Raw genomic sequence first — 15,382 nt, 5'->3', positions numbered from 1 at the left:
CATTAGACCACACCCCTTCTCATTACAGAGATGCACATCACCTAATATGCTTAATTGGTAGTAGGCTTTCGAGCCTATACAGCTTGGAGTAAGACAACGTGCATGAAGAGGATGATGTGGACAAAATACTCATTTACCTAATAATTCTGCACTCCCTGTAGAAGGATCTTTAGATAACTAAATGAGACTAAAACATAAACAATGAATATCAACATACAAGGAAACACAAAACACTGGGTTACATGACCTAGGACCATGACATACTGTCAGCAGCAACAGTATTGTGTATGTTTTGTGGTAGCTAGGTCTTACAGTAGTTAACTGTTCTTCTGTCTATCTGATCTATTTATCTTCAGTGTTCTCTTGAAACATTTAAAATGTAAATGTATAGTTTTGATATTTCAAATCTTAAAAACAAGTCTGATAGTTGTTTTACATCTATTTATGTTTCCAGATGATGTGGTGCTGAAGTTTGAAGATAGTCAAGTACGACTCAGAAATGTGTTGTATGATACTCTGCCTGTCATCGTCCACGGAAACGGACCAACAAAGGTACCAACTTATCTGTTCCATGTTATTAAGCTGTAGTCACATCGCACAGTTTTTAATGGAAACAATAAAACCTGCTCGAAAAGTTTGAGTTTGTATTCTCTCAGCAGTTTTCTCAGCTTCTGATTTGAGACCTTAGTTTTCACCGGAGCTCCAGTATCCAGAGTCGTACGTAGTGAGGAGGTAAAATTATTAACAAGATAATCGACCTCTGTTGGACTAGCGTTCAGGTAGCTGCTCTGCTCTGTGTTGGTACAGGGCATTGAAGATGATAACAGTGGGTGGATTATGTTCTTAAACTTAGTTACAGTACTTTCAGAAAGACATCTACTGTGATAAAGTCTACTCCCCACTGCTGTGTAATCAATTATTGTAAATGTAAATGTTATCAGGAAATGATCAGACAGGAGAGGGTTTTCAGGAAACACTGTTAAATGTTCAGTTTCTATGCCATATGTTAACACAAGATCTAGAGTGTGATTAATGTGGTGGGTGGGTTCTTTTACATTTTGACAGAAGCCAATTGAGTCTAATAACAGATTAAATGCCATGTTGAGTCTGACATGTTTAGTACCTGCCTATAAGGCCTGGGTGGACGATGAATAACAACAAATAAAACCGTTTTTTTAGTTTGCCTTCTTGGGTGGACTGGGTTAAGTATCAGGCTTTCAAATGAACTGAAACTGTTGGTGTGTTGGTTGATTAATAAGTTGGGTTGGACGATTGTTGCCATCCCCACCTCAGCCTTTTCCTTACTGATTCTGATACATAATATGTATGTAGGGGTCGTTCCAGTAATCTAATCTAATGATAATCTACCTATATGTCTGAGATTCTGAAAATCTGTTACTCTCATCTTTTAGTACGACTAAGAGATTACCAGTGTTAGACTATTAGATATGAGATTGATATAAAATGAACTACAAGAGCACACGACTGTTTTCCAGCTCCAGATCAACTACCTGGGAAACTACATCCCCAACACATGGACATTTGAGTCTGGGTGCACAGTGTGTCATGAGGATCTACGGTCACTCACAGCTCTTCAGGTCTGTTTACATTTCCTGACAAACTGTATCCATATTATTTCCCAAAGCTACCTCTGATGCCTGATAAAAATGGCATAAAGCCTCTTCCTGGTAGAACATGACACTTATTTTTTGTTTAATGTGTGTGTTTCTAACAGGAAAATGAATACCCTCTGGTAGTGATTGGCATCTTCATTCAGCAGCCCACTCCATTTGTTACAGTGTTCTTCGAACGGCTGCTGAAGCTCCAGCATCCCAAAAACAAGATCAAACTCTTCATTTTTAACAAGGTAACTACATTTTCCTGACACTCAGCAAAAATATGTCTGATGTAGTCTGACACAAATTAGCATCACACCAGAATACCTCACTAAGATGTAAATACACTGGCTAAATGAAATACTGTGGAGTTTATTTCATAAAGCTGCTACTTCTATATATATGTACACACACACACACACACACACACACACACACACACACACACACACACACACACACACACACACACACACACCAGGTGCTAGTATAAAGTAAAGAAGGATCATTATGTGCTTCACAGCTACTCCAGCAGTCTGTGAATAGAAACTTGCTCTGTGGGACTGTAGTTTTATTATCAGACAAAGCCTTTCAGGTTATTTTACAGAGAAACCCAAAAGTAATGTAACGCATAGTGTAACAAATTACCTTCTCCTTGGAGTTATTAAGTAATGTACTGTAATGCAGCGGTCCCCAGCCTTTTTTGCGCCACGGACCGGTTTATGCCCGACAATATTTTCACAGACCAGCCTTTAAGGTGTCGCGGATAAATACAACAAAATAAAACTAGTACCAGTACCGAAAAAAAGAAGATTTATTCATAACACACGTGAAAAGACCCAGGAAAGCCGAGTAAACGATAAAAACGATAACAAAATAACGCTGAAAACCGATAAAAACCCTGAAAACTATACATTTCACACCTGAGCCTCAACTCTCGCGGCCTGGTACCAAACGACTCACGGACCGGTACCGGTCCGAGGCCCGGGAACCGCTGCTGTAATGTACATATTACACACAAAATGTGTTGTGTGTAATATGTGTAATACACTACTTGCGTTGAATAACGACACCAACACTGATCACAACGAAGAAAGGAAAAACCTCAACAAACACGCACAAACATTTGACCGCATAGCGTGCAAGTATGTGCATGAACGTAATGCTGTTGATGTGTTGCTTAGGGACGGTGGTGACTCTCAAAGCAGAGCCAGTGACAGTCGATAAGTGATATCGATAATGCAATCAGAATGGTTACAGTATCTACTCTTATCACAGCTGCATGGCCTTCTTACTTTGACGTTTTTGAGGACTTCTCTTCACATGACATTTTCAGTCCTTCTAAAAATTATTAACCTGCTGGATTTAACGTAACTTAGTAGTTAATGAACAGATTGATTTAGGCAATTTTAACAGAAGATGGGTTCATGATTTTCTCTTTGACAAAGTCCATGAAACTAGGAGAATAGTTTGTTAGACTGCTGTGTGTGGAACCCAGCAGTGCGTTTAGCCACAGAGAGTTGGAGGGAATCAAGTACTTGTGATTTGTACACAGTGTCCTCAATGTCCAGGCAGCAGTTATCCTTTGGCGCCTCCCCACCTTTGTCATATGGGTTAACCTTTATGCCCTCCTCAGACATTTCTGTACATTCTTTTCAACTTTTTTTTTGATTTGGCAAACATTTAGGTGGTGTTATAGCCTGTGACATTTTTGCAGGAAATCTTTTGTCACATCTTTGAAATCGAGTGTCTTTTACTCTTACATGTAATGAATACGCTGTTGATGCATTTTCACACTCTTTAGACACCTCAAGCAGTTCTGCAGAGCCTCGCTGGCTTCCTGCTTCCACCTCCTTGCAGACTTGGTGGCAACAGGAAGCAGCAGGAACATACTGAGGTGCTAACTGGACAAGAGTGTGGTCTGATCCACTGAGTGGGAGGAGGTTTATTGTCCCGTGTTTTGCAGTCCACATATTACTGCAAAGTGGGCAGACTGGAGTCCAGACTGGTGTGATTAAACCAGTGATGGTGATTAAAGCCTCTGCGTGTTTATGCAGTAGGTCAGCAACAGTCGTGTGTATGATGTCAAATGCTACTGTACCATTGGCTAATGAAGATCATTTGGTCTTCTGCTTTCTGATTGGCTGACCTGCTCCCTCCACCCCCAACCACCATGCTCCTCACCACTGCCTACAAGCTCGAATTTTACCACACATCACAGTCGAAGTGCAGATTGTGGATTTGTGACTTGACAGGATGCAGTCAAGCACTTTTATTCAGATTTGTGATTATAAGAAGTAAACAAATAAATAAATATGAGAAAAATTTGAATTACAAGTTTGCAGTTCTAGCATATTTGTGAAAACATCAATCAATGCATTTTTTCTGTAACCATAAATTTAAAACACAAGCGTGTAAAAAACGTACAGGTTTCTACACATTCTCACTTTTTATTCTACATTTTGCAACATATTTATCTTCACAGCAGTCTTCCTGCTCTGCATTTCTTTGTGTTTTCCTTTTCCCTCCAGGAAGCTCATCATCAGCGTCAGGTCCGATCTTTCCTGAAGGATTATGGAAGCCTGTATGAGAATGTCACAGTCATCGAACCTGAAGAAGAGATGGATGGAGCTGCCTCTAGGAACCTAGGCCTGTGAGTACTGTCCAACCAGAACGTGACACATCTTCATTTTAAAATGTTTATCAACTGAGTTGTAGAAGATGATGTGTACTCTTCATTATACAGTATTAAGGTCAATAACAGATTGCTCTTTAAATTCTATTATAATATATGTGCTAATCTATCAGTGTGTTTTCTTCTTCAGCGATCTGTGCCGGAGGGACCAGGACTGTGACTATTTCTTCAGTTTGGACATTGAAGTGGTCTTAAAGAACAAGGATACACTCAAAATTCTGATTGAACAAAACCTGTAAGGAAATGTTTATATACTGAGTCATTTGCTGATGTGCTGGCAGTAGTCACAGTCACATTTAACTTCTTTAGCTCTAGTGTATTTATGTGAGTTGAGTATATGTCTAGATGAAGAAATGTAACACATAGCACTTCTTGAATGGCCTCCTGCAGTCCTATTGTAGCACCAATGATAACTCGAGCTGGTCGGCTGTGGAGCAACTTTTGGGGAGCCCTCAGTGGAGACGGCTACTACGCCAGGTCTGAGGACTATGTGGACATTGTACAAGGACGGAGAGTGTAAGTTGCTTATTTGCTCCCTAAAACCTTTGTCAGCATTTAGAATTTTTTTTGCATTCCTCATTTTTGACCATAAAAGGCTGAGGGCGTGTTGTCGTCACCCGTGGGTGGTACAGATACCCAAATCTGTGCCTGCAATAACTAGTGTGTCTAGGTGTATCTAGGAAAACTCTCAGGCAAGTTTGAATCCTGGTGACCTAAAGGTCAAGGTCAGAGGTCAAGTTTCCAGAAAATCCTGTGAATACAATAACTCAAGAAGGAATTGGGATTTTCAAACTGGTGCTATATGTTCATCTTTTAAAAATCGAATGAGTTTGATTCTCAGCAACCTTAGCCCCAATGTTCACAAGTGTGTGTGAGCACAGGAGCTGGATGAGAATTTAAAATAGATCGAGAGTTTAGGAGAGGTGAGAGGCAGACCTGTCTTGATAAAGATAAAGCGATGGTAGAAGTTGTCAAGGCAGATGAGAAAGATTAGAAAGAAAAAACTAGAAAGACATAATAAAAATATAACTGTAAGATTTTTAAATGGTCAAATATTATTTGAAACAGATACTGGTGAGTTTAAAAATTGAAATAACTTATAACAAATTCTATGTATACGATGAAGGAGAGGTATAAAAAGATTCTCCTTCTGTCCTTGATGATTGACAGCTGAGTGTAAGCAAGGTGGGCAGTGATCATGTTTATGTAAGAAATGTAGGCGTGATTGGACGTGATCGCCACAGGTTATCACGTCCAACATGGTGGACAGCTCTACAGTGATGTGTGCATTAGTGTATCGTGTTCTTTGCCTTGTTCCCCTGAGACGCTACGTTCTCTTTTTTTGTTCGTTTCACGTGTCACGTTCAACATACATCACCAGCTAACAGTCAGCTTGCATCAGTGATGACATTTTGTTCAACTTACCACAAAAAAAAGCACAGCAGGCCTGAAAAAGTGCCTGTAGGGTGGGCTTGTTAAATAATGACCAACAGAAATTTGTAACAGCTAAGACTTCATTGGAACATTTGTTGGTCCATCAATTATCTGTTGTTTTTAGGGGCGTCTGGAATGTGCCATATGTGTCCAATGTGTACCTGGTGAAAGGCAGCCTCCTCCGTAGAGAGCTGAAAGACTACGAGCTGTTCAGCTCCTCGGACCCTGACATGGCTTTCTGCCACAACATACGCAACAAGGTCAGTAAGAGAAACAGGAAACTGTTTTTTTTTAACCTAAAGAAAAGTTCAAAACTGTCCACAGTAGTGACTGACCTGTTGTTTTTGCTCTCAGGGAATCTTCATGTATGTAACCAACATGCACACATTTGGCCGCATCCTGTCTACAGAAAATTACCAGACCGGTCATCTACACAATGATCTGTGGCAGATCTTTGAAAATCCAGTGGTGAGATGGTTGAAGAAACACCTGGAAACATTACTAGCTGCTGTAGTGTTTGTGGCAGGCAGAATGGTTATTGCAGTGGCAGAAATGAAGTTGGTGGAATTAAGCTGCTACTGTATGTACGATATAAAAACTGTTTTAATTTTATAGTGATGTATAAATGTTAGCTACAAAATCAAAACATTCATATAAGTACACAGTATCTCACCACTCAGACACTATGTGTTATATAGGCTCAGTAAAGGATCCCTGTGTTTATATAAAATCAGAATCACAAATATAAAATGAGACAAAATGGAAAAACAAAGCAAAGGAATAAAACAGTGTAACATATGAAGAGTGTTTAAATAATTAATGTAGTTTGTGTGACTGTATAGACAGTGGGTTTTTAGGTTGGGTTTAAAGAAACACCGCTTGCTATTTTTTACTAGGACACCAAATGATGATATATATCTGCGAGAGAACGTCCACAGTTCCTCCTCGAGGAAACCTTTGATAAACCTAATCTAAAATACTGGCTTAAAATTTCAGGGGAATAGTTGCCATATCTCAATTTCACCAGTGTATTTTTGCCATGCCACCAAACATGCTAACGTTTCAGTTTTATGACCTTCATCAGAGCATGACAACATGCAGGTCATATCATGTATGTACTGCAATATGGCAGGTTTAAAAAGTCACATGGTAATCCACATCCTGGTCTCATCGGTTTTCCTAATCATTAGATGGATGACAGATGAACACTTCATTGATCCCAAAGGGAAACTGCTGTGTTACAGTTACAGTAAATAATAAATAAACAACAAAAATAGTAAAGGTGCCACAGATGCCTGGTAAGGGCCTCTTATACTATGAGATACAAAAATGTAAAAGTAAAAATGAAGTTAGCTACAAACAGTAGACGTAAGACAGACATTGTGCAGGAAACAAGTGCAAACTGGATTCATAAATCATGTGTTCATGAAGGTATAATACAAAATATGTTTGGGATCTTAAGTCTGACAGGTGTGTTGTCTCACTCTGGTTTGTCTCACTCCCATTTCTTCCTGTTCCGTGTTGAAGCTCCACTTGGAACCTTGTTAAGATCCAACCATGCAAAATATGAGTTTTCAAGTGGTCTTAAACTTTTGATCAGGACTGTATCATCTACAGTACACATCCACTTAAATTGTTAAGTATTAAAATGCTTTGCCATGTATACTGTAAAATAAGAGCTATGCTTATTTCCCCCCTCTGTGCGCTTCTTCAGACACAGTGTCTTCAATCATCTTAGCTCCACACACATATTTGGAATATTTCTCAGAAAAATCCTGAAAAGAAAAATGAAATTTAAAAGTAATTATCTACAGAAAACTGTCTGAGAAAGTCTTTTGTAATGTTCACAGTGAAATTCAGTTTGTGTTTTTTGTGATGTGATGGTAGATAAGATATATTCACAGATGTGCTGAACCAATCTTCTTTTTTTTTTTTACAACATTATACGACTTCAGCACAAATGATCCATGAGAACATTGTAGATGTCGTTATAGGGGATTTCCGTGTTACGAGTGCTGACATCAGCATAAAGTATCAAAGTTTTAGTATACATGTCAACATCAACATTACTGAAACAGTCAGTTTAAACGTTTTTTAACGTTACTGTCTAAGCTAAGCCACCGTCTGATCTTCATATGTAAAAGAAGGCAGGTTTGATGAGGACACGGTGTGATTTGCAATGAGCAAATCTGTATGTTATATTTATTTCAGGACTGGGAGGAGCGCTACATCCATGAGAACTATACCCGCATCATGAAGGACAAGCTGATTGAAAATGTAAGTTTAAACTCGAGCTGAGCTGGAGTCAGATTAACCTACTGAATGAGCTGTTGTGTTTAGAAGAGGCAAAAGCAAATACATTGAACTCCTATCAACTTCCATGTTTCTTATAAATATTGTGGCACAGATAAGAAGTTAGTTCAGTTACATCTGCCATAACCAGAGGAACTAACACCGTCCTCAGTTTGTAGACCTTCCTTTAAGAGGCAGTTCTGTTACAAGCTGTTACTCGGTGCTTAATGCTGTTGTATCTTCTGCCTTCCAGCCTTGCCCAGATGTGTACTGGTTCCCAGTCTTCTCCACTGTTGCTTGTAACCACATGATTGAAGAAATGGAGCACTATGGAAAGTGGTCAGGAGGGGGCAATGTGGTAAGACATCTTGTTATTAACATTAATCATGTAGTCATGATTATTGATAATAACATGTCAGTCATGTAATAAGACGACATCACTGAGCTCCAGTGTTCCTTATATTCAGTCTTTGTTTGCATTATTTGTCACAAGTTCATGTCATTTGCATCTTCCAGCTACATACCCAACTCTGAAAACGTCGTGTAAAAAAATAAAAAGTGAATGTTGTGATTTTCAAATTTCAGAAACTCATATTTGTATTCAAATAGAACAAAGAAAACATATCAAACGCTTATAAAATGTGCCATTTTAAGAAACATACTGGCTCATATTTAATTTGATGACAGCAACATCTCTCTAAAGGTAAAGACAGCCACTGTGTAGATTCCCTCTTCTTTAACAACAGTGTGTATTTCACTCACTGAACTCACATCCTCATTTTAGGTTTTTTAGTAGATAAAGGCTTAATCAAGAATTGAGCTGCTGTTTGGTGAAGGCCTCGATGGGGCCTGGCGGCGGCGCCCGGGCCTGGCAGATCCCCGCGTACTAATGAGAAGTGAAAGAATTAAAAATGGGAGGGACGGCTTGTAAGACCTGGAAGGGGCGTGTTTGGAGGTGTGGCCCTGCTGCTGAAATTGAGATCATTTATCTCCAATTAAAACTGAGAGTAGTTTTCATTTATGCTGAACAACATCCTGGGAGAGGAGTGTTGTTCCATTCTCGTCTGATATAGGATTCTAGCTCCTCCACAGCTCTGGGTCTTCATCATCATATTGCTTCATAAATGTTTTCATTTGAGGAAAAGTTAGGCCTGAAGTTCAGCACGTGAACTCTACCAAGCTGAGGTATTCTAACAGATGCAGTATGCAGTTTAGAATAGTCTCGTTTTGATCCGAGCATATGTCGTTGTAAAGCAATAACAGCAAGCAAGCTGCAGCTTCCATCGACACCAATGCACCTCAGTACCAGCAGAGACGCAGGCTTTTGAAACGAGTGCGGATAAAAAGCCAAACGGTCTCTTTTCACTTCAGACCAGAGCAGCATCCATGTTTTCTTCTGCAGTCTATTTTAAAGCTGCTTGGCCCAGAGAGAGACCTGAACCTGCATCTGTGGACAGCACAGCAAACTGTGTTTGCACTGATTTTCACACAGATTTATCCAGATTCTCTGAATCCTTTGATGATATTCTGTACTGATAACAATTTCAATTTTCACTTCAATTTTATGTATAAAGCGCCAAATCACAATAATTGTGATTTGTACTCGCACTTTATATTGTACAGTAGATCGTACAATAATAACGAGATCAGTTTTGTTGAAGGACATTATTCTGAAGTTGTTTCACAATTTATAGATGCAATTTTTTGCAGACAGGTAAACCTCTCTCTGCTCGTCTTTATTTGATGTCACTGACCTGTTACTTATTAACCAAGTTCATTCAAATTGTTCCAACAGCTCCAGTTTCTTTTTAGTACTACTTACTTTTTCAGCCTGTTGCTGTCATCAAATCCGAAAAAAGCCATAAGTGTCTTTTTTATAAAGTCAGTTTCCCAGTTCATACATTTAATGTTTTCTATATTCTGTTGTGAATAAAATGTGGTTTTAAAATATGGAGATTTACAAATAACTGTATTTGTTTTTATTCACACCGTACAGGCTCCCAACCTTTCTGGAATCTGGTCCTGAATACCTCCTGTACTTTAACTATATACCTGATAGAAGTTTCTTGTTTTTCCAGGATAACCGAATCACTGGTGGCTATGAGAATGTCCCCACCATCGACATCCATATGATTCAAATCAACTTTGAAAAAGAATGGCAGAAATTCTTAGTGGAGTATGTGGTACCAATCACAGAAAAAATGTTCCCTGGATACTACACCAAGGTAAGACCATCACTACACACACTTGTGAAATGTTTCAGAGAAAATTCAAGAATCTCCTTCCATGTGAGATCTGTGAAGGATGTTCTCAGCTTTACTGAAGAAGCACACTGTGAACACATTCTCAGCTCATTTACGTCACCTGCTCTTGACATTTTGGTGTCACATGCACTGATTCATTTTTTTTAAATCTTTAGTACACACATATACCTGAGTGTTTGTAGAAACAGGAAGAAATTTCAAGCAATGGCACATGAATACTTCTTTAAGACACTCCAGCTAGGCCGGCCACATCCCACAGCTTACATATAAAACAGCTGACAGACATGAAACCTGTGATCATTTGGTGTGCATGTGTGTACTTTGTGTGGTACCGTGAGTGTGCAGTTCAGTGTGTGGTGACAGTGTGTGTCCGTTTACCTTTGCGGTGAGAACCTTTCTCAGTAGCCTGGCAGGATTTCTGTTACGACCTTTCTGTGTCTCACGTGTCAGCCGGCGTGTGAGAGTTCTCCAGCCTGCAGGACCAGCTTCCCACCCGGCTTTTATATATATATATATATATGCACAAAATAGCTTCTTTGGGCAAAGAAATGTTGTTCAGATGTATATCGGTATTACTATGATAAGCTAAGAAATCATCTTCACTAAATGATGACCAGTCTAATTTTACACTGGTAGCAATATTAGCAATATTATTTCCTTTTTTTTTTTTTTTTTTTTTGCTGGCATTTGTTCCACATTCACGGTAAAACCAAAAGTATATGGTCTGACACAGTTACCTCATACCTAATAGTCATGTTTGCTAAAGCTGCATGTCCATCAGCTGTACAGCCAAAGCTCCGGCTCCCTGCCTTCCGCGCGGGCCGCCTTTACTTCGACTCCCCCACCGCTCCTCTGCGTGTTTCCCCAAGGGAACGTGGGAAGCGGTCCCCGACCCCCGAGCATTCAGAGTTACAGGCTCAGCCGGCACCTCAGACCTACACTCAAGAGCAGTCACACGTTGGTCGACCTCCACAGCATTGGTCATAACTTGCTCGCAGACATCCGCCTGTAGTTTAACTACATGTTTTAAAGCACCCACCTCAGCACACAGCTGGTCCATTCGCCGTAGTAGACAACACACATCCATGGTGGAGTATGTAACAGGCGGCAAATCATCCAGGTGATGAGAGACAAATGTTGGGATATTCTCCCCACACTCATTCAGCACTTTAAGACAGAGTTTAATATTGTTGGCGTCTTTATGCTGTCCTTTATATCCAACGCACCGCTGTGAGGTAGTGGGGCAGAGCTCAAACAATACTTTCTTGGAGGCTTCAATCCCCTCGGATTCAAATGTGTTCGTGGCCAACAACACAATTTCATCCTGATTTCATCTGCCATCTTAATCATTAGTCTGTTTGGGCTGCCCGCGCCATCACGGGTTTACCTGGCCAGTGGGACCCGGCTGTAGCTGATGCATTAGCTCAGCGAGCAAGAGCTTCTCTGTCCTCCTAGGGGAACCTGGCTTGTTCTCGTGTTGCGAGTTTTACTCAGGCTTCCCAGGTCATAACACATCAAGCATTCCATTCACAGCACCATTAACGATAAGAGCAGTGGTTTGGGAACGCTTATATGTAAGCTGTGGGGCATGGCCGGCCTAGCCGGAGTGTCTTAAAAAAGGGCCACGACAGATGTAACTGCATCTCTTCTGAGATGTTTGAAAGTACTGTGTAATGATCAGGTGATGACCAATGATTTTGATATCTGGTTATTTAACTGGTAGAACAACTGGAGGACAAAATCAGCCGTTAAATGTTATGAACTTGTTGAGTAAAACAGGATAACAGTCGACCTCTCATTGTTTCTGTGCTGCTATCTGTGCTGGGGCGATCGTGGCTCAAGAGTTGGGAGTTCGCCTTGTAATTGGAAGGTTGCCGGTTCGAGCCCCGGCTCGGACAGTCTCAGTCGTTGTGTCCTTGGGCAAGACACTTCACCCGTTGCCTACTGGTGGTGGTCAGAGGGCCCGGTGGCGCCAGTGTTCGGCAGCCTCGCCTCTGTCAGTGTGCCCCAGGGTGGCTGTGGCTACAATGTAGCTTGCCATCACCAGTGTGTGAATGTGTGCATGAATGGGTGGATGACTGGATATGTAAAGCGCTTTGGGGTAGGGACTAGTAAAGCGCTATATAAATACAGGCCATTTACCATCCTGTGTGTGTATTACTGACCAGCATGTCTTATCATCAGCGTGTTACACTCCAGTCGATTTAGTGTAGTGGGACAGAAACCTGACCCCTCTCATGACAGCTACACATTCTGTTCCATCTCTGGAGGTGAATGCTGGACCAAGAACCAGGATTCTGCTTTTATTCAATAAACTGGAGTGTATCTGTGTACAGGGGGCTAAAGGCAAACGTTTGCATGATTCTTTTCCCTCTGTGTGTTTGCAGGCTCACTTCGAATTAGCCTTTGTAGTTAGATATAAGCCAGATGAGCAACCCTCCTTAAGGCCGCACCATGATGCCTCCACATTCACTGTAAACATTGCACTCAACCAAGTAGACCTTGATTACCAGGTGAGTGTCAAGTGCTCCATTTCCACCTACGTTTCAGTTAACATGTATTTTGGTTTTATTCACACAGAGACCAAATCATTACAAATTCATTCTTTTGATCACAGAATGAAATAAATCCATTCTTCATGCAAACATTAAAAGACAAACAGCTGGTTTACCAGCAGCCCAAATCTGAATGTTGATTGTCCTCTTCAGTTTGTGGCAGTGAGGCATAGAAAAAAAGGCTTTTGTATCATTTCTGTTAATGAAGAGCTCAGGAAATTGTTAAAGGGTTGTTAATGATCATAAAACTGCCACAGCCATCAGCTGTTGATATGTACTGTTTCTTGGCTGCAGGGTGGTGGATGCAGGTTCCTCCGCTATGACTGCTCCATTCAGGCTCCTCGTAAAGGCTGGGCCCTTCTGCACCCGGGCCGTCTCACCCACTACCACGAAGGTCTGCCCACCACCGCTGGTGTCCGCTACATCGCAGTGTCCTTTGTGGATCCCTGAGCTCACAAAGATGGCTGAACTTGACCAAGCGGGACACATTGACCACATGGTCCAGCATCATTCTCTGCATCATCCGATTTAAAGCAGAATTGTTTTTGTTTTCATCAACTCATTTCCTTTATTCTGATATGGCTTCTGTCACACTCACACGATGATGAACTATTAGCTGCATTAGACAAACTTTTCTGTAGTGAAACATGAAAAACACAATTTTATCACCACTTAAGATGAGAACTTTTATTTAAAGTGATCTTTTGCCCATGAGTATTTTTCAGCAGCAGTCTGCAGGTGTTACCCATCATATGCTCATTTGTATTCAGGCCAGTAACCATCAAAGGTGTAATTTGAATTGTTGACTGGCTCACTGAGGTTTGAAAGGCCTAAGTTATCTATTTGTTCATAGGTTTTGTCATAATTAAGCATTTCTGTAAGGTGCACCACTTCTTGTCAGGTTTTTGAACAGCTTCAAAGGGATATTTAAGAAACCAATAGGTGATGTCACAGCTCACACACTTCTCATGTGAAAGGAGGAAGTGAGGTTGTGGAAAAGCGTGCACATAAAGACGTTACAAACACACAGGAGATGACTTTTTTTTTTTAAAATACATTTTATAATATGTTCATTTTGACTTTAGAATACTTGCAGTGCTGAAATCACCAAGAGCTCACAGAATGGCAGCATCTGTTGCTGGAGAAGCTGTGTCATTCAGCATTCATGGTGCTGGATGGACGGACAGCTGGATGTTAAATTGGTTTATTTTGCATTTCTTTGATCTCAGTTCTGTTTTTTTAAAGAGGTAACGCTGCAAAAACCAACGTGGGTCAGGCATAGGAAGCCTGTAAATGCTTGGACCCATTAGTTTTATTGGGCCATCCAGATGGCAGCTTGTGTAGTAACACAAGTCATGTTTTCAGCTGAACTTCATTGCAGGCAGCTTACCTTTGATTTGTAAAAATAAGTTTTGCTTGATTTTACGTCAGCAAATATATCTTTACTGTAGCTAAAGCAGCTTTATTCAGACACTCCAAAGCCTGTTTTGTACTGTATTAGATAAAAGCCACACTGAGAAGTTTCATATTGGAATCATAGCTCACTTTTATTCTTGAAACAGATGTTCATGAGCTTTAATTTGTAGGACAGTGAGGTTCAGTCTCACTGAACGGTCTGACTCAAAACCATCAAGTTGTGTGTATAAACATATTTAAGAATAATGATGATTAAAAGTCTCAGCAGTGCTCAGTGAGAGGGCTCGTCTTATGAAACAGCGCCTCTGGTTTGGTGGTTCAGCTGAGAGCACCATCAGGAAACCAGCCAACCAGGAGAAGTCTGATGCCAAGTGTTAAAATTTAGATATTAAACTTTGTAATAATTCTTCCCCATGGACGCACAAGTTATTTTATTTGTATAGCACTCCAGTTCCTGGCCAATCACAAAAAGAGCTCTTTAGCAAATAAACTGGCAACTTTGTGCTGATGTCAAACAATCTGACAGAACAAACTCAGCAGTTAACAGGCCAATAACTATTGGTGGGTGTAGATGAAGTTTTATTCTGTAATTTAAAACAGTCACATTAATAAGTGTACATCAAGCAGTTAAAATACAAAGCTAACAATGGAAAAAAGAAAAATGTAAAAGCAATGTAAAAACAAAATTTCAGGTCAGAGATTTCTGTGGTAACGTTACATTTCACAACAAAAGTGGTCACAAGCGGAAGCGATCAGAGAAGTTTGGAGACTCCGGGACTGTAAGAGGAACTTCGCTCTTCTTCACAGCTACAGGTTTGTAGTGTCTGATGGGCTGAGCTTTGTGCACCTGCAAAGTGTGACATACACTGTGTCAGACCACAGACAGGCTGTAAAGTACTGATAGCGCAATAACATACAAGTATACAGTATCATTACACGGAGCCCTGTAATGACTGTGCAGCGTTTCACACGACCAGCTCAAACTGTCTGTCACACAGGTCATCCTACTGGGACGTGGCACGGCCTTATGGTTGATATTTGATATGAAGCACCTTGTGGCGACTGTTGTGATTTGGTGCTGTGTTAATAAAATGACATTGAGTATGTGTG

General features: G+C 40.5%; 2 protein-coding genes across 2 annotated transcripts in view; one reads left to right on the top strand and one right to left on the bottom strand.

The window, feature by feature from the left end:
• Positions 1 to 13,883, top strand: part of plod1a (procollagen-lysine, 2-oxoglutarate 5-dioxygenase 1a) — a 30,603-nt gene extending 16,720 nt beyond the window's left edge. The window contains exons 7-19 of the mRNA XM_005745886.1: positions 455 to 552; positions 1,497 to 1,598; positions 1,736 to 1,867; positions 4,148 to 4,269; positions 4,442 to 4,546; positions 4,702 to 4,827; positions 5,870 to 6,005; positions 6,100 to 6,213; positions 7,957 to 8,022; positions 8,291 to 8,395; positions 10,116 to 10,262; positions 12,689 to 12,814; positions 13,151 to 13,883. Of these exons, the coding sequence (XP_005745943.1) occupies positions 455 to 552; positions 1,497 to 1,598; positions 1,736 to 1,867; positions 4,148 to 4,269; positions 4,442 to 4,546; positions 4,702 to 4,827; positions 5,870 to 6,005; positions 6,100 to 6,213; positions 7,957 to 8,022; positions 8,291 to 8,395; positions 10,116 to 10,262; positions 12,689 to 12,814; positions 13,151 to 13,306 (1,535 nt within the window). The 3' untranslated portion in view covers positions 13,307 to 13,883. The remainder of the gene's footprint in view (positions 1 to 454; positions 553 to 1,496; positions 1,599 to 1,735; positions 1,868 to 4,147; positions 4,270 to 4,441; positions 4,547 to 4,701; positions 4,828 to 5,869; positions 6,006 to 6,099; positions 6,214 to 7,956; positions 8,023 to 8,290; positions 8,396 to 10,115; positions 10,263 to 12,688; positions 12,815 to 13,150) is intronic.
• Positions 13,884 to 14,828: 945 nt separating this feature from the next.
• The window catches only part of tpx2 (TPX2 microtubule nucleation factor), a 5,843-nt gene continuing 5,289 nt past the window's right edge, over positions 14,829 to 15,382 (bottom strand). Inside the window, exon 11 of the mRNA XM_005745911.1 lies at positions 14,829 to 15,119. Coding sequence (XP_005745968.1) covers positions 15,009 to 15,119 — 111 coding nt within the window. The 3' untranslated portion in view covers positions 14,829 to 15,008. The remainder of the gene's footprint in view (positions 15,120 to 15,382) is intronic.

Source organism: Pundamilia nyererei, unplaced genomic scaffold, assembly GCF_000239375.1.
Source record: "Pundamilia nyererei isolate P.nyererei 1_Seehausen unplaced genomic scaffold, PunNye1.0 scaffold00169, whole genome shotgun sequence".
NCBI lineage: Eukaryota > Metazoa > Chordata > Actinopteri > Cichliformes > Cichlidae > Pundamilia > Pundamilia nyererei.
The sequence above is the reverse complement of the archived record's forward strand: the minus strand, read 5'-3'. Positions and strand labels throughout refer to the sequence as shown.